The sequence below is a fragment of the Camellia sinensis genome, chromosome 15, assembly GCF_055761805.1.
Source record: "Camellia sinensis isolate YWXY chromosome 15, ASM5576180v1, whole genome shotgun sequence".
NCBI classification, from domain to species: Eukaryota; Viridiplantae; Streptophyta; class Magnoliopsida; order Ericales; family Theaceae; genus Camellia; species Camellia sinensis.
Window position 1 is genome coordinate 134,641,674 of NC_138975.1, and position 19,794 is coordinate 134,661,467.

A 19,794-nucleotide genomic window follows, 5' to 3' on the forward strand; every position below is an offset into this window, starting at 1 on the left:
GCGGTGGTGGTAGTAGTGGGTGGATGGGTGACGGTGGCGGTTGGTAGGTGGTAGTGAGTGGGTGGTGGTGGTGGGTGGTGGTGGCAGGTGGGTGGTGGGTAGTAGTGGCGGGTGGGTGGTGGTGGCAGGTGGGTGGTGGGTAGTAGTGGCGGGTGGGTGGCAGGTGGCTAGTGGTGGTAGGTGGCTGGTGGTGGATGGTGGTGGTAGGTGGGTGGTGAGTGGTGGTGGCAAGTAGGTGGCGGGTGGTGGTGGCGGGCGATGGATGGTAGTGGCGGGTGGTGGGTGGTGGCGAGTGGATGACAGGTGGGTGGTGGGTGGTGGCGAGGGGTGGGTGGTGGCGACGAGTGGGCAGCAGATGGGTGGTGGGTGGTGGTGGCGGGTGGTGGCGGCAAGTAGGTGGTGAGTGGTGGTGGCAGGTGGTGGTGGGGAGTGGGTGGTGGTGGCGGAAGATGGTAGTGGAAAATGGTGGCGGGTGGTGGCTAGTGTTGGGTGGTAAAAAAAAAAAAAACTCAAATCTCAAAACGGAAACACATTTTTTGTGTTTTCATTTTTTGGCCAAATTTATAAACTGAGACCATTGATTTATAAATCAAAAATTTTACCAAATAAGTTTTTATTTGAGCTTTTTAAATTTTTGTAAATATAAACAGAAAACTGAAAACGTAAATGTTACCAAACGACACCTTAGTATTTTGTTATATTTAATAATTTTTAAATTTGTTCTGTACAAATTATAAATTGTTTTAAGTGTATCAACATTAAGTGAATCTAATAAAAAAAATTAATTAAAATATTTTAAAAAATTACTAAAATACAAACATAGGAATTGAAAACTTATAAAACTATTTTTGAAAATTCTAAACTAAACAGGGTAAGGTTTGTTTGGAATGATTTAAGGCCTCATTTGGGAAGTTGGTTGGACTAATTTGGCTCACTAAATGTCAAAATAAATTAAAAAGTCAATAAGATAAAATGTCACATTTAAATTATAATTATTTTATTTTTTTTCTCATAAAATTACAAAAAAGTCAAAAATTCTTCCCGAATAAAATGTTTTTAATCATGTTAAAATAGTCAAAAAGTCAGGCTAAAAAAGTTATTCTCAAATGAATGTTATATAAAGTGTCATTTTTGATATATATATTTTAAAAAATTATAAAAAAATGAAAAAGACAAACGCAAAAATAGAAACTTTGTTGGACAAGTGGGTCGGGACTTAAAAAAAACATAGAAAGACAAGATAAGTGAAATACAGTTATAAATTAAAATATTATATTTAAATTATAATTATTTTATTTTAAAAAAAAAAAATTAAAAAAATTAGGAGATTTATTAGAAAATTAATTTTTAAGTGTTTATATTTGAATTAATCCATAAGATATTATTGTATTTCAATAAGTTTTATTATTTGGACATGTGATCTATTAAATTCTAATTTTCATATTTAAAATATTTTATGGATATTTTTACTCTTACAAATATTTTTTTGAACGGTTAATAATTTGGTGATATAAACATTCATATTTTATAATGTGAATGTTCACATTAACATGTTGATATTCACATTCACATTGATGGTATGAACATTCACATTGAGAGTGTGAACATTCACATCATGAAGCATTCACACTGTAAATGTGAATATTATTAAGGATATTTTGATAATTACGTTACCAATATGACTTACTAGAATATAAGAAAATAATATATATTAAATAGAATATAAGTAAGTGAAAATAGATTTATGAAAAAGTATCCAAAAGATCTTCTCAAACAAAATTAATTTAACCAAAAAATTAAAAAGTCAGGCTAAAATTTCAGTGATTCTATATGTACCAATTAGTATACTAACTAGTGTATCAACATTAGTTATGGAATTATTATTGAAAACACTCATTAATCACATTACAAATATCAAAAATTTCATAAATTATGCCGTATCATCAATTAATACATTAATTAATATACTAATTGATGCATATAACAATATTACTAAGGGGTGGTTTGGGATGATCTAAATAAGTGTACTTTTTTACTTTTTATGAAATATGGGTTGTGTATAGGTTGGGTTTGAAGTGACGTGATTTAAATAAGATGATGTGACTTAAATAGGATAGTCACTTTTTAATTTTTTTAGATCAGGCTAAACAAGGCCTAAATTTTTTATTTTATTATTATTATTATTATTATTTTTTTCGAAAACGAACCCAAACAAGTTACCAAACGCCGCCTACGGACGGACTCTCCCATTTCTCAGATCACATCTCCCTATCCACACTATCAGCAAAACCCCACTTCGATCCTCCTCTCTGTCATCGATCCATCGATCTTCCCTGTTTCTTTCAATCATGGAGTTTTATCATACATAAACCAACCATATATATATACACAAACATAGAGAGAGAAAGTGAAGAGAAGATATAACTGATCATAATCATCAATGGCAGGTCCATCGATCATGGACTCACTATTTCAACGAACCCTAGAAGACCTAATCAAAGGCACCCGTCTCCAACTCGTCAGCGAATCAACCTTCATCTCCAAAGCGATGGAAGAGATTCGCCGCGAGATCAAATCTACAGATCTCCAAACCAAATCCATCGCTCTCCAAAAACTCAACTATCTCCGCTCCCTCCACGGCGTCGACACCTCCTTCGCCGCCTTCCACGCCGTCGAAGTCACCTCCTCTCCTCGCTTCCACCACAAGCAGATCGGATACCTCGCTGCCTCTCAATCCTTCAATTCCTCCACCGATGTCCTCCTCCTCCTCACCAATCAGCTCCGCAAAGACCTCAATTCCATCAACGAGTTCGAGGTAAGTCTCGCTCTCGAATGCCTCTCCATTATCTGCACAATCGATCTTGCTCGTGACCTAACTCCTGAAATCTTCACATTGTTGTCGAGTTCTAAACTCTCTATTCGTAAAAAAGCAATTTCCACGATTTTGAAGGTTTTTCGTGAGTATCCTGATGCTGTTAGGGTTTGTTTCAAGCGATTGGTTGAGAATCTAGATAGTTCTGATTCGCAAACTGTGTCTTCTGTTGTTAGTGTGTTTTGTGAGCTCGCTTCGAGAGAACCTAAATCGTATCTCCCTTTAGCACCTGAGTTTTATAGGATTTTGGTTGATTCGAGGAATAATTGGGTTTTAATTAAGGTTTTAAAGATTTTTGCTTTGTTAGCCCCTTTGGAGCCGAGGTTGGCGAAGAGGATTGTTGATCCGATTTGCGAGCATATGAGGAGAACCGGAGCGAAATCGTTGATGTTTGAGTGTATTCGGACTATAGTGACTAGTTTGACTGATCATGAATCTGCAGTGAGGCTCGCGGTTGAGAAAGTTCGGGAGTTTTTGGTTGAGGATGATCCGAATCTCAAGTATCTTGGATTGCAAGCTCTTTCGATTGTTGCGCCTAAGCATTTGTGGGCGGTGGTGGAGAACAAGGAGGTTGTGATTAAGTCTTTGAGTGATGCTGATCCTAATATTAAGCTTGAAGCTTTGTGTCTTGTGATGGTGATGGTGTCGGAGGATAACGTGGCCGAAATTTCTAGGGTTTTGGTTAATTATGCACTGAAATCTGATCCGGAGTTTTGCAATGAGATTCTTGGGTCAATACTATCAACTTCTTGTAGAAATGTTTATGAGATAATCATTGATTTTGATTGGTATGTATCGTTTCTTGGGGAGATATCAAGGATGCCCCATTGCCAAAAGGGGGAAGAAATCGAGAGGCAATTAATTGATATTGGTATGAGAGTGAAGGATGTAAGACCAGAGCTTGTTCGTGTTGGTCGTGATCTACTGATTGATCCTGCATTGCTTGGAAATCCCTTTTTACACAGGATATTATCTGCAGCTGCTTGGGTGTCAGGGGAGTATGTTATGTATTCAAAGAACACAATTGAGCTTATGGAAGCACTGTTACAACCACGGACTAGTCTCTTGCCACCATCGATAAGAGCTGTATATATTCAGTCTTCATTTAAAGTATTAATTTTCTGTATGCATTCTTATCTCTTCCCCAACGAAGCTGTTGCCTCTTCGTCTTCATATGCTAATGATTTGGCACCAGGTGTGGCGGATTCAATCTATGAAAGGGAATGTTCAGAAGTTGACAATTTAGCAACATCTGAAGCTCTTGCTGGTTCCGAAAAGAATGAAGATTTCAATCCAAGGGTTTTACGTCAATCAGCTGAAGATCTTTCTGTGGGAAATTATGGAGATACAATTGTTGCTCCTGGACCAAGCTCTTCGTTAGCTTTTTTAAAGGAAGAACACCTTACACATGGATATATTGTAAGCTTGTTAGATGTTGTTAAAACTGCTCTGGGTCCAGTAGCAGGAAGCCATGAGGTGGAAGTACAAGAGAGGGTACATAATGTACTTGGTTTAATGGAGTTGGTAGAGCAAGAAATTTGTGATTCTTTAATCCAGAAGGAAGGGAATTTGGTGGTTGGTGAAAAAAAAGCTTCTGAAGTTATCAAACTGATGCATGATGCTTTTTTGGAGGAAATTGGTCCGGTTTCAATGAGTGCTCAAGAAAGGGTACCTATACCAGATGGACTGATGCTTGAGCAGAATCTCATTGACTTGGAAACGATTTGTGGTGATATACAAATACCTACATCAAATTCCTTTTCCCTTGGGAAACCTGAATTTGAGGATAGGGATGGTGCTACTCTCTTTGACAGCCAGGATAAAGAGGAATCGGGACCATCATCTGAGTCGACATCTTTGCTTGCTGAGCACCGCAAGCTGCATGGCTTGTATTATCTTCCTTCAGAGATAAAGGAAACTACATCCAATGAGTACCCACCTGCTAATGAACCTAAATTGACGAATGATGTCAGAGATGACGTGGATGTTCTTGTTAAGCTTACAGAGCAGTCATTTGTCCCAAAGAAGAAGCCAAACCAATCAAAGTCTAGGCCTGTTGTTGTAAGATTGGATGAAGGAAATGAAGTACGTATTGCAGACAAGAAGCCTGAGCCAAAAGATGATTTGATCTCTGGCGCTGTGCAAGATGTTCTTTCAGGTATTGAAGCTGTGCCCAGTTCATCACGAGGCAAGCCCTCTGATAAGTCATCAAGCAAGAAAAGAGGGAAGGAGAAGATAACTACTATTGAACCTGAAAATTTGGCTGATGCGGGGAATTCTGAGGTAGGAAATTCTAATTCTAGGAGAAGCAAACATCATTCTCATAGTAAAGAGAGAAAACATAAAAGTACAGGGAAGAATGTTGAGGAAAGTGAAGAAAAAGGTCACAAAGAAAAGCAGAAAAGCAGTCACCGCCATGGTAAGAACAAAGCTCGACAAAGGGCAGATGGGGGTGTGAATGTGGCTGCCCAGACACCAGTTATCCCAGATTTTCTACTATAGCATTACATGACTGGGAATCCAATTTTTTTAACATCTGGGAAAACTTGAATGACTTTGCTCCTGTATAATTCTACTTTGCACACCGCGGTTAGTTTTTGTATTTCTTTCTTTATACATTTTTTTTAATTTTTTTTTTTTTTGACAGGATTGGTGATTTTTGTAAATTTTGTTTTTTCATGTTACACATTATGAAACTCATCCAAGAAATGATTTTTTCTCAATTTGTGAATGTCACATATCCTGTGCTTGTAAGGTGAAAGTATGTCAGATAGTATTCCTTTGTTCTTTTTATTTTTATTTTTTTGTTTTAACATATTTAGTCATGTTTCAACTATGGTACTCTATAAGAGTGTGATGAAGAGTTACAAAACTAGGTCTTTGCTGCCTTGTCTGCTTAATAGCTGTGTTTAGATGAATTCGACGAGTACTGGTACGATATGGATACGTCGATACATGAAAGAATGTTGAGGAAAGTGAAGAAAAGGGTCGCAAAGAAAAGCAGAAAGCAGCCGCCATGGTAAGAACAAAACTCGACAAAGGGCAGATGGGGGTGTGAATGTGGTTGCACAGACGCCGGTTATCCCAGATTTTCTACTATAGCATTAAATAACTGGGAATCCAAATTTTTTAACATCTGGGAAAACTTGAATGACTCTGCTCCTGTATAATTCTACTTTGCACACTGGGGTTAGTTTTGCCGTAGACTTGATATATTTTGTATTTCTTTCTTTATACATATATATTTTTTTTTTAATTTTTTTTTTTGGGCAGGATTGGTGATTTTCGTAAATTTTGTTTTTTCATGTTACACATTATGAAACTCATCCAAGAAATGATTTTTTCTCAATTTGTGAATGCCACATTTCCAGTGCTTGTATGGTGAAAGCATGTCAGATAGTATTCCTTTGTTCCTTTTATTTTTATTTTTATTTTTATTTTTTTGTTTTTACATATTTAGTCATGTTTCAACTATGGTACTCTATAAGAGTGATGAAGAGTTACAAAACTAGGTCTGTGCTGCCTTGTCTGCTTAATAGCAGTGTTTAGATGAATTCGGTATATAACCACACCCAACGATGCCCCACCTGAGTCAATGTGACATTGGTAAATGGTAATTGAGGTCATAGTTAATACATTTCTAGGTGTCTCTTAGCCATTTGTGTTCAACACATACGAAATTTCATTGGTAGAGTGTTTGTGCTTTGTGCTTCTTAGTCTGTGCTAGTACCTGTCTTAAATACAAACCAGTTAGGATGGCAACTCACGTGAGACTTAGCAAGGCCCTCTTTTATTTATTTCTTTATTTTCATTTGTTGTTTTCATTGTAATTGGCTTAGGCCTCGTTTGGGAACAGGTTAATTTAGTAACTTTTTGGCTATTTGGCTAAAAAAGTATGTAAAAAAAACTTATATGTTTGGGATGATTTTTTAGCTAATTACGAAAAGATGTGCAAAAAGTAGAGAGAAAAGAGAATCTTTGACTTTTTGGTATGAGTTGTTGACTTTTTGGCTAAAAATGTAATTTTTTGGCTTTTTAGCTAAAAAAGTATCTCTTTTGATAGAGCAAAATAGTGAAAAATGATTCATATAGCCTACAGACCCCAATTGATTAAGAAACATGGCGTGGTTTAGTTTTCAGTGTCATTGCTGCTAACCTGACATAATGTTTTCCTTAATCCGCCGCTATACAGTATCATCTTTTCTTAATTGTTCTCATTTACTGCTGGGTATTTGTAGGTCATAGAAACGGACTTTAAACTATAATAACGAATGAGAATGATATTTACTTGGGTGGATGTGTATTTTGAATTTGTTTCAATGGAAATAGAAAAGGTACTTACATAGTGAGAAATTATCTCCGCTGCCATGTTTTTGCATTCTGTCTTTCTTTTGAGAAAGAAAATGAGAAAATGGATTTGGATCCTTGTTGATATGTGAAAGATTTCTTGCTTATATGCACGTGATAAATAAGAATAAAATTTTATTACAAGGACGCCATGGAGGCATCGAATTAAGTACAATTTGTACAAAGGAAAAACAAAATCTATAAACCCTTCTCAAAATGTAACTCTCCTATAAAAAACCAAAGTCACAAAACTCATCCTCCAACAAAAAATGAATAGATCGCTTTAAAAGTTAGTTTAAGTCTTATATATGGGAAATTTTATGATACACACTTCCAACACGAAGTATACCATATGCCCCAAGTTATGTATTTTGTGATTGTTTTTGACTCATTGTGTTTATGATTATTACTTTAGTTATGAACTCTCTTGTGGCTTACGGCTCAAGTAATGTTTGGTCAGGGCCGGGCCTGGTCTAAGGCCTTATGCCTTAGGCTCCAAAATTTTGATCCAAAAATAGGGTTCTTAAATTTAATAAAATGTTATAAGCTCAATGTTTGTTTGTTTGTTTTTTTTTTTTTTTAAGGATCAATTTAAAGGGCTTCAAAATATTTAATTGGGTCCATGTATGGTTTAATTCATATTTATTTATAAGTGTAGTTTGGTCCATATTTATTAAAAGGGGAACTTACTGATAAGTCCCATGTAACAAGTTCAAAACCCAACTAATCTCAAAACAAAATACTTGCACCAATTAGTCCAACACATTTTTAATTGTTACCAAAAAATCTTTTTTTTTTTTTTAATTTATAGACACTGTTCACATCTTACTATCGTCGGACTTCCGTTTAACGGTCGCCGGAGACTCACCAGAATGTCTAGAATATTGCCGGAAAAAAAAAAATTAAAAAACATGTTATGAAACTATAAAATTTTGCAGTTCTAAAGAATGTTATAAAACTGCAAAATTTTACAGTTTTAAACCATGATTCATTCCAGCACCAAAAAAAAAATTGAAACTGCAAAATTTTACAATTTTCACCGCCTGTAACTAAAACTCGAAAACTGCTTGTTCAGAATCCGTCAGTCAAATTGAGGTTTTAAGTCGTCAGTCAAATTGAGCCTGTTCAAAAAAGTCTTCTAGACTAGGCTTATAGGAAGCTTGGACTCCATTTTTACAACGAATCACCGGTAGTTATACTTAAAATTTTGACTTCTGGGCCAGCTTGAACTCCATTTTTACAACTGGTTGAGAAGAAAAGAACTCCATTTTCACAACTCAACCGGGTGCGATACCAACCCTTATTATGGCAGTGCCCCATGACTTTTTTATTTTTATTTTAAAATAACGATGAAAGTACAATTGTAGAATCGTCCAGCCCCGTGGGTAGGGAAAATAAAATGAATCACGTCACGACTGGTCTTAGTAGTAGTAGTAATTAATTGAACGTACCAAAAGGAGGGTCAAAAAAATAAAAATAAAAATAAATGAACGTACCAAAGGGTTTCCACAACTTTTAATTGTTATATTAGGAGAAAGACTATGGTACACTTCTCTAGAAGGATGTGTATCATTGTAATTAAAGAAAAAAATGATATAATTTTATATTTTTTAAGTCATAAATAATAAAAAAAAAAAGTCAACCAAAAAATACATGAAACATAATCAAAGATTTCATCAGTCATAATTAAAATTGATCATAATTAAAGAAAAAATGGTATAATTTAAGGGTACATATGATAAGGAGTGTGTATAGTGGAATTTCTCTTATATTGTTCGTTTGAAATGCCGGTTGACTTTTTGGTTATTTTAGTCTGGGACTAAAAGCCTCGTTTGTGATAGACTTTTTTGACTTTTGTAAGAGAAAAAATGAAATGATTATAGTTTAGATGTGAAATTTTATCTTATTCATTTTATAATCTATTTTGTTTTTTTGATTAAAAAGGTTAAAAAGTCAAACTTTTTGACATTGCAAACGAAAGCTACAAGTTATAACCCATTCTTTGGTTAAGACTTTTGTAGAGCAGCATTGTAATTTCCTATATACATTTCCTATATGATAACTATGATGATCAGAGTATATAACAAGGGTCAAGTAGTCTGAAAAAATCAGTAGTGATATTGGTATTTTTAAGGGGTGTTGAAATGGTTCACAAGAAGACCTCCATTGTCCTATTAATTTCATTTCAGCTGATGATGATTCCATCCATGGCCAAAGCTGTAGAAGCACAAATTCCATATCAGCCCATTAAAGACCACATTCCGAGAGGACCATGTGAGTTTGATTACAATTTACATGTATGAATATATATATGGGAAATTTTGACATACATCCTTGGAAATGGTGCATCATATGCATTTTTAATTATGTCATTTTATTATTTAGTTATGACATTATTTTAGTTATGATTTATGAATTCTTTAGTTATGCCTCATTTTGTATTTGGTTATGACATTTTCTTTTTACTTTAATTATGACTCAAAAAGTATAAAGTTATGCAATTTTTTTTTTTAGTTATAAAGTGCATATGGTAAAGGTATGTACCATAATATTTCCCATTCATGCATTCTTTATATACACCTTTAGTATTTTTCATTTATCATATATACACCATATGCTATCATTCAAAAGCACTTATATGTATACTTATTGAACTTGCTATGGCTGTGGTATTCGATTATGATTTATTCTGATGTTAGTTTTAATTATTTTGCTTGTGATCCAAAATGGTTTGGTTATAATTTTTTTTTAGGTGTGACTAAAAATGATTTAGTTATGATATTTATATTAATTAATACCACAAATATTATAACTTGGAGGTGTGTAGCATAGCGAATATATTCACTAATTAATATACTAACTAGTGTATCAATTGATGATGTGATATAATTTAAGAAGTTTTTGGTATTTATAACGTGATTAATGAGTGAGGTTAATAATAAAGTCATAATTAGTATTGATATATTAATTAATATATTAATTGGTGCATGTAGTACTATCGGTAACATAGCACACTTGAATTTATTTGTTTTAAAAGATGTTAATTAATGATGCTTAGTTGCATTTCAAATTATAACGTAGTTGACTTTTTTAGTTTATTTGGGAAAAAAAGGTAAAATAGGTACTTAAACATTTTCAGCATGGACAAAAAAAAAATGTTTTGAGATATTATTACTGTATCCGTAGACCTAAGTATCGGGATAATCGGTTGTTGACCTGATTTAATCCAATTCATAGAAAGTAATCCAACACCGAAACACCAATGGAACATATCTCTTTTGTTAACAGAATTTTGAGGAGGTGCTAATTATGTGCCTAACAAAAAACAAAAAAAAAGTGAGTTTATTTAATTAAATATGTTGAACTTTTGTTTTTATATAATATATATAGATTATCAAAAGTTGTACTAAAAAATTTACAACTTATTTTAATTGTTTTTATTATATGAGTGAGCATCTACTTTGGTGTCCTGAAGTTGAGACCATTGATTTGTTAAGTAAAACTCTTAGTGTGTGTTTGGTAATATTTACATTTTCAGTTTATATCTATAAAAATTTTATAAATTGATTTTTGTTTATTTTTTATTTATTTTTAGAAAAACATAAACTACAAGTGCGTTTGGTAATTGACAAAATGTTTAAAAAAATTTTAAAATATAAAAAAGAGCGAGAAATGGCAAGTGGTGGCGGAAGACGGTGGTGGAAAGTGATGACGATGGGTGGTGGGTAGCTGGTGGTGGTGGTGGGTGGTTGTGGTGGGTGGGTGGGTGAGGGTGACGGGTGGTGGGTGGCAGCGAGTGGGTGGTGGTGGTGGTGGTGGTGGATGGCGGGTGGTGGCGGGTGGGTGGGTGATTGTGGCGGGTGGTGGGTGGTAGCAAGTAAGTGGTGGTGGCGGGTGGTGGTGGCAGGTGGGTAGCAGATGGCGGGTGGTGGTGGGTGGTGGCGGGTGGTGACGGCAAGTGGGTGACGGATGTCGCGTGGTGGGGAGTGGGTGGTGGTGGTGGATGGGTGGGTGGGTGACGGTGACGGGTGGTAGCGAGTGGGTGGTGGTGGCCGTTGGGTGGTGGATGGCGGATGGTGGTAGTGGTGGTGGTGGGTGGGTGGGTGTGTGGGTGGTAGGTGGTAGCGAGTGGGTGGTGGTGGCAGGTGGGTGGGTGGCGGGTGGGTGGTGGATGATGGTGGTGGTGGCGGTGGTGGTGGGTGGTGGTGGCGGGTGGATGGCAGGTGGCTGGTAGTTGTGGTGGGTGGCTAGTGGTTGCAGGTGGTGGATGGTGGTGGCAAGTGGGTGGTGAGTGGTAGTGGCAAGTAGGTAGCGGGTGGTGATGGCGGGTGGTAGCGGGTGGATGGCAGGTGGGTGGTGGATGGTGGTGGTGGAGGCAGTGGTGGCGAGGGATAGGTGGTGGTGGCGAGTGGGTGGCAAGTGGGTGGTGGCTGGTTGGTGGGTGGTGGTGACGGGTGGTGGGTGGTGGTGGCAGGTGGGTGGTGAGTGGTGGTGGCAGGTGGGTGACGGATGTCGGGTGGTGGGGGGTGGGTGGTGGGTGGTGGTGGCGGAAGACAATGGTAGAAAATGGTGGCGGGTGGTGGCTAGTGTTGAGTGGTAAAAAAAAAAAAAAAATTGAAAACTAAAAATGGAAATACATTTTTTGTGTTTTCATTTTTTGGCTAAATTTATAAACTGAGACCACTGATTTATAAATAAAAAATTTTACCAAACAAATTTTTATTTGAGTTTTTAAAATTTTTATAAATATAAATAGAAAACTGAAAATGTAATGTTGCCAAACGATAGCTTACTATTTGAATTGTACACAATACATAATAAATATTTATTTTTAATTTTATTTATTTAACTTGCACTTGTGCTAAACGCTAGTAATTATAAAGTTAACTTACAAGTGAGGTATATATACAAGGCGTCAATTATATTGATTTAATTTACTTGTGGTACAATTTTGTTCTACATTATACATAAATTAATTTCTTGCTTTGATTTTTTACTGGTTAATTCATGAAAAGTTTATTTTTATGCGTATGTATGGCATAAAGTGTAACTTTTGTTTTGTTTTAGTTATAAGAATATGATTAACAAAATATATTGATGAGAAATACAAATTATTATTTTGAAGGACTTTTTTTTCCTTTCATTTTTACCCTTGTTCTTTTTCTATTTCTACTTTCTCTTTTTCGCACAAACGACTAGCTGTTGCCGACTACTATTTGAATAAAAGTCGTAAAATTAAACAGAAAGTGGACACATTGGCAAATAAATGGATAGACAGAGGTATCATGCTTTTTCAAATTGTTGTTGTCCTTGTGTACGAAAAACAGAATAGAATTTAAAGTAATTGTCCCAAAAATTTGAAAATTAGACTTCTGATCCAAGCCTCCATTTTTTACCACTAAATGTAAAGACAACAAATTTCACGTGTATTTATTATTATAATTTCACTAATTTTATATGTCTAGTAATAAAAAAATTTCTCGGGCATCAAATATTAGGTAGATTCTATTATATATAATTATTGTATTTTGAAATTCTATTTTGCTTTGATATCAAACAGTGTGGGTTTTAATTAGGTTATTGTGTTTTGGGGCAATCTATGTGGTTGTTGTTGCAGATATGGAAAGAGATCATCATTTATTATTCAGAAGCCTTAAAGGTGCGGTGCACGGAAGTAACCGTGGACGAGCTCCCCATGCCAATGGACCCCCTGAACAATACCCTCAATTCAAATAGATAAAATTTCATTCCTACAATAATAATAATAATAATAATAATGTTATATATTTACAAGAAATCACGACATCTGTAAAATAAATTTCCAAATACTTACCGTTATTAAAGGCATCTAAATTTACAAGAAGCTCGTTCAAGTAATTTATTTTAGAGTTTACCTCTCAAATAAATCTTCAAATAAAATAATATATCATGGTATGCCTTGAAGTTATCCTTTGTTTGTTTCATTGTTTGTTCCATGGGTTCTAGAAGAAATAAAAAAATTTATTTTGATTGGCTACTTCTAAAATGTATGCATTTTTTTTATCAATAAAGTAAATTTTTTTTATAAAAAATATGAAATTAAATGTATAAAAAGATGCAATATATTGAGAGAGGTTTAGACAATATAAAATATTCTCACTATTGCTACTCACACTTATACAATCAATTCCTCAAATTCACGATGACTTTTTGTTTTTTATACAATCAATTCCTCAAATTCACGATGACTTTTTGTTTTTAACAAAAACAAAAAGGACAAATTACATATACCTCTCTTCAGGTTTAATTAAATTACAGATATCCCCTGAGGTTTTAAAAATTACAAATACTCCCCTGAGATTTATATTTTTATAACAAATTGTCCCCTGAGGTTTATATTTTCATAACAATTTGCCGCCTAATTTGTAATGCAAATAGTACCTTCAAGAGAGGTATCTGTAATTTCTCAAACCTCAAGGGGGTATTTGTAATTTTGCTAAACCTTGAGGGGTATATGTAATTTGCCCAAACAAGAAACCCAAAACAAGACAAAAATCAACAGTAAAGAAGTACTTAACTAAAGAACAAAAAGCATCAAACCACACACCACACCAGACATTGAATTACCCAAAGCAGCACTCTTGATTTTTTATTTTTTTCCCACAGCTTTTTGACCCACTAATCCACAGCATCAAAAAACGAGAGGCATGCGTGAAGCAACCTTCATTGCTGTTCCGCTGCTCCGACGCTTGATCCTTCCACCGGCCTTCTCCCACGCCTGACACTTCCGCCGGGCTTCACCCACTGCATGGCCGAAGCTTCCCAAACCGCCAACCCACTGGCCGAAACACTCAAACACCCAAACCTACCTCCTTCTTCTCTACTTGTTCCGAAACACCAAGAATAAAGATCCACAGCAACAAAACAAAGCACATCTGGGTGGGAAAAATTATGGGGATTCAAGTCTATTAAAAAGAAAAACCAAACACAAACACAAAGAGGAAGCAGGCCAGCCGACCGCCATAGCCATTTTAGAGAGAGGTTTTTAGATTTTTAGATTCTATTTCTATAATGTATGCATGACATGAGATGAATGAAGAAATGTGAAATGACAATGGATGCATTATTTGGACTGTTCAGTTATTCCGAGGAACTATGAATCAGTCATAAAGATGTTATTCAAATTTGAGTCACTTTAATTGCAAGATATCATTCTATATTTTCTAATCGAGCAACTTTAATTGCGAGATATCATTCTATATTTTCAAATGAATTAGAAAGGAAAATTTTAGTAGACACACTTCACAAAAAAGTGCATGCAAATTCTACTATACATACTCTCTTGGGTAAGCTCCAGTTATGATATTTGTTATGTTATTATTATTTTTTTTTGGATCTTAGTTAATATTTTGAAAATTAGACCGGTGAGCAAATTGAAAAAGAGATTGAGTAGATAGGTCACTGATTCAACCGTTGGGTCAAAGCGATTGTATCGTAGCGCTATAATTAATAATATATAATTATAAATTATAATAAATAAATAAATATATATATAAGTACTGAAATAAAAATAAAAATTATTGTGTAGTATTTACTAATAATATTTAATAAAGTCATAATTGATTAAAAAAAAGTCACTAGTGTTAAAGAAATTAAAAAATTATCACTTTCCTTCCAAACAAATTGATTGAATGTTAGATTTAAATTTGGAGGGAAATGAAAATTTTAACCCTCTCTCCAATTAAATATGATTCAAACAATTTGATTGAATTTCATATAGAATTTTTAGGTTATCTTTGAACAATCTTTTCCTATAAATATGAATAGACTTTCATAATTTTTCAAACTTTCAATGAGACTCCTCCTCATGTGAGGAGACTCTTGAAGGAAGAGTTTTTTGTCAAAATTTTGATATATAATCTATATAATAAGACAAGAAGGTTTTTTAAAATGTCCTACACACATTTGTCTTACTAGGACATTTGGACGGTTCAAATCTGTTCAAATTATAAAACAACAGCTGTGATATATCCTACTTTCCCGCTTCTCTCTCTTACTTTTTTCTTTTCTCACTCACCCTCTCATGATCTCATGAATAATCTCATAATTGATCCCATGATCCCACTTTCCTCCTTTTTGTTCACTTATTTTTATTTATACCGTGCATTCAAGGCACAGGCATGGGACACGGGTAGGGGCACGGGCAGGGGCACGAACATATACTAATATATATATATATATATATATAAGAAAGAAAAAGAAAAGTAGAAAAATTAAGGAAAAAAAAATCAAAATTTTATAAAGTATGTATGCACTTTGTGATCTTAGACTATACTATACACTATCTCTTGGGATATTCTTAGTTACGACTTGATTATAGATATTATGGTATTAATTATGACTCATTATGATATTAATTTTCTCATTATTTTAGTTATGATCCAAATAGTTTTTGGTTATATATTATGTAGTGATTGGTTATAACTTAAATTGTTTTTAGTTATGATTCTAAAAAAATTCAGTTATGACATTTGTTGTGGTAATCAACCATATATATGTCATAACTTGCCTATGGTACATATCTTTTTGAGGATGTGAGGGTATTATACTATAGCATAACCATATTTTAATTTTAGAGACGAAATATCCTAATTGTCAAAATTATTATTATTATTATTTTTTATATTTTTAGAGATGAAATTGTACATTTATTAAATTATTATAAATATGTCAGAAATTTTCATAACCAAGAACCTCATAAAATATGTACCACTACAATAAAAATTGTTTTTAAACATTGAATTCCAAACAGTAGATATGTATCACAATAAAAAATTAAAGTTTTAGAGACGAAAATGTTGGGACAAATTTTAGAAATGAAATATTTTAGTTGCAAAAACTGTTATTTTTGTATTTTTAGTGATGAAATTGGACATTAGTAATAAATTATTATCATTCACATAATAATGTCTCAAAAAGTAAACTTTTTTGGCAAAAAATTATTTTGTTCAAAAATATATTTATTAGCGACATTTTCAATTTTTTGTCACTAAAGGTCATTTATTTTTAATTTTGGGATTTATTATTATTATTATTATTTTTAATGATGATTCATATGATGAAAGGAATTGGTCTCCTAATATTTTTTTGTAACAAATTAATTTTTTACTTTTAGATTAAAAAATTTAATTTTAAAACTCTTATATGTTATAATCCATTGATCATAAACAAATTAAATCATAACTAACACTATTTTAAAACATAATCAAAACCCACTTTGATTATAACTGAAAGTACCACAATAGGGGTCATGGCCGCCACCACTTAAGAACATAAACCAAACACTGCAAATGGTGATAATCAATTATACTTTGACTATCGTGGCTGTAACCAAACACGACATGTGACTAAGGGATTGTTTGGGGTGTCTTAAATAAGTATATTTTTTGTCTTTTTAGATTAAAAAGTTGAGGAAAAAAATATGAATATTTGGGTTAATTTTTTGACTTTTTATGAAAAAATTATATAAAGAAGTGTATAAGAGAAGATAGTGTAGTACGCCGTACGGATTGGCAGTGCAGGCGGCTTGGTGAATACATGGGAAACGATTGCCTTCTTTTTGGGTTTTGATTGGACGGTGTTGTTCGGTCTATGGGGGTCGACCACGGGTCCCGTTTTTCTAATCGGAACCGTTCAATGTGTGGAACTCGTCGAATACTATATGTTTGTAAAAAATTACGTTGATTGGATATCAATAGCTATCTAATTGTGTTAGTTTTTTTTTGTCAACTGTTAACTATAACACCATCCAATTTTTATACAAAACTGATTTGATCATGTAGTTAGCGATATCCGATAGACGTGATTTTTTATAAGCACATAGTACTAGACGAGTTCTAAATCTTGAACGGTTTGGATTATCAAAACGGGACTTATGGTGGGCCCCCACGGGCCCAACTTTACCATCCAACTTAGTGAATGTACACATGCAAATTTTTTTTTTCCCCTTTCACTGAAGCTGGCTTGACGTCAGTACATTGATGGACTAAAAAGTTGATTTGTATTTAATATTTGTATATTAATTTTTTTATGTATTTTTTTATGAATAATGATAACTTTTTAACTTTTTTGGTAATTTTGACTTTTTGACTTTTTTTATACTTGCCAAACCAGCCCTAAGTAACATGAACGAGTATGATATATAATGATTAGTCCTAGCGTATGAATACGTAATGTTCTAGAAGTATTGAATGATTTTTTCAAAATGCCTTGCGAAAGCACACACAAAAGTACTCTATTTATTTTACTTAACTAGTTTATTTAGTGTAAACTCCAACCATACTCTTTATTTTAACTAATCAATCAATATCAAACTAACTTAACTAATTTTTAAAAGAAAAATATTATAAACATAGATAAATTGATAAATAATCTTTTTATTATATGCCACACATGTTGACCTGCCATTTGTAATATATTTTTTAAAAATATATAATTAAATTATTTTAAAAAATATACATATATTAAATTATTTTTTTTAAAAATATTTTCAAATGATTATATTTTCAAATGATAATATACAAACACAAAACCAAATCAATTAGATGCAATATACAAACACAAAACTAACTTAAAGAAGATACTTGATCAGATAAAGAGAGCAATTTCAGCTAGGGCTGCAAACGAACCAAGTTGAGTTTTGCTGAGCTTGAGCTCAGCTCATTTACTTATCGAGTTCGAGCTTGGTTTGATAAGGAATTAGACCTGAGCTCGGCTCGATAATTTTTTTAAATATTATTTATATTATTTAATATATAAATAATATATTTATTATATAATTTAAATAAAGATAAACGAGCCGAACTTATGCGAGCTCGAGCTCGGCTCATTTACTAAACAAACCAAGCTGAGCTTGTTCATAAATAGCTCGGTTCATTTGCAGCCTCAATTTTAGCGGAAAACGCTTTTGCCTTGCAAGAAGGATAGCTAGTTGTGGAGAGCCAAAATTAAAATGGACATTTTGCCTCTTTTGATACAGAGCCCCTTGGAGAAAGAGAAAACCAATTGCACTAGTAAAAATGTTCACTACAATAAATTGCACTTTTGGCGATCAAATTTGGCAACTAAAAAAATTTAGTTGCTAAAAGTTGTGGAATTAGCAACCAAAAGTTATATTAGTGGGAAAAAGTACAATATTTAGCTACTAATTTTTTTTAGTCGGGGTAAATTGATTATTGGCGACTAAAAAAAATTTAGTCGCTAAAAATGCCACAATTTACGACTAATTTTTTTTAGTTACTATATAGTTAGTTTTAGCTACTAAAATTATTTGGCCTCCGAATGAAAAACAAAATTCACTTTTTAGCTTTGGCAACCAAACGTTTGGTAGCCAAAAAGTTATTTTCAGCGACCAAAAAATATTTTCGTTGTTGTATAGCTAGTTTTGCAACTAAAATTATAGTTAGCTTGTGTCATGTTTTAGCATATTAATCTAACTATTTTTAGCTCAATTACAGTATGTTTTAGGACTGTATTAGACCTTTTTTAGCATTGTTTTTGAGTGATAGTTGCATTTGAGTTTTATTTTGCATGCTTGTAGTGTAATTGTCCTTATGAGCTTGGTGTTTTAGGCCTTAGACATCATCTCATTTGAGTTGATAGCATTTATTTATACTCTTCTCACTCATTTTCAGCACTAATAATCTCTGCAATTTCCCTTCTTTCTTAGCTTTTGTTTTGCTTTGAAAGTGGTTCAAACAACTTGTTTGTTGAAAGCATGAGATTGAGATGTCATGCTAATGGTTTAATCCCTTAGGGGGTTTATTACAAACGGTGTGATGTCTCTTTCATGCCTAAAACAACATTTAGTTTAAGTCTTCTGTTCATTTAGAGGACTTAAACTCACCATTGGACTTAATGAATTAAAGGATGGTTGGTAATTTAAAATAGAGTAATTAAAACTTAGAATTCAAAGTGAGAAAGATAATAACTTGATTGTGTTCAATCGGATGTTAATTGAATCCATGGAAACTTGAACCATTTCATACTTATTAGTGATGAAATGATTCAAGGTTCCAAGGTCACCACTTCCCTTGATCATGCATGATAGGAAGGTGGTTTTAAGAGTCTCATTTTGTTGTATTTATTGAACTTGCACACTTTGGTTCACAAGCCATCATGCAATGAAATTACTTGAGTTGGTGGTTTGTAGCTTAAGTTCACTACTTGTTTGATTTATTCATGAAAATGAGGGGTGAGTTGGGTAAACAAACCCTTGAAATACCATGTGCATTGCTCTGTTTGTTTTCTGTTGCAGCAAGGTGAATTAGGTAGCAGTGGCTGGCAGGCTACCTTTGATGGCCGGCCGGCTGGCTATCACTAGTGGCTGGCAGGCCTTATCACTGGTCGGCTGGCCACTGATGTAAAATTTAGCAGTTTGTTTGTAAGGCAAAGCAGAGTTATTCTAGAAGTGGGCAACAGTGTATGTGTTCTATTGTGCAACAGAGGCTCTTTGAAAGCAAAACAGTGACTTTTTAGGTGGAAACAGAGCATGTGCATGAGCATCCCTCGTGTGCCAAGCATGTTTTAAGTTTAAA

The 19,794-nt window shown here is 33.8% G+C and overlaps 1 protein-coding gene across 1 annotated transcript; it reads left to right on the plus strand.

Annotated features, from left to right (window-relative positions):
- Nucleotides 1–2,203: 2,203 nt before the first annotated feature.
- Nucleotides 2,204–5,595, plus strand: DELTA-ADR (delta-adaptin). Its single transcript, XM_028257967.2, has one exon. It carries the CDS (start codon nucleotides 2,441–2,443, stop codon nucleotides 5,372–5,374), a length of 2,934 nt encoding a protein of 977 aa, XP_028113768.2. The 5' UTR covers nucleotides 2,204–2,440; the 3' UTR covers nucleotides 5,375–5,595.
- The last annotated feature ends 14,199 nt before the right edge of the window (nucleotides 5,596–19,794 follow it).

Excerpts from the sequence above, each read along its gene's own strand:
- DELTA-ADR (XM_028257967.2), top strand. The coding sequence starts at position 2,441 with ATGGCAGGTCCATCGATCATGGACTCACTATTTCAACGAACCCTAGAA.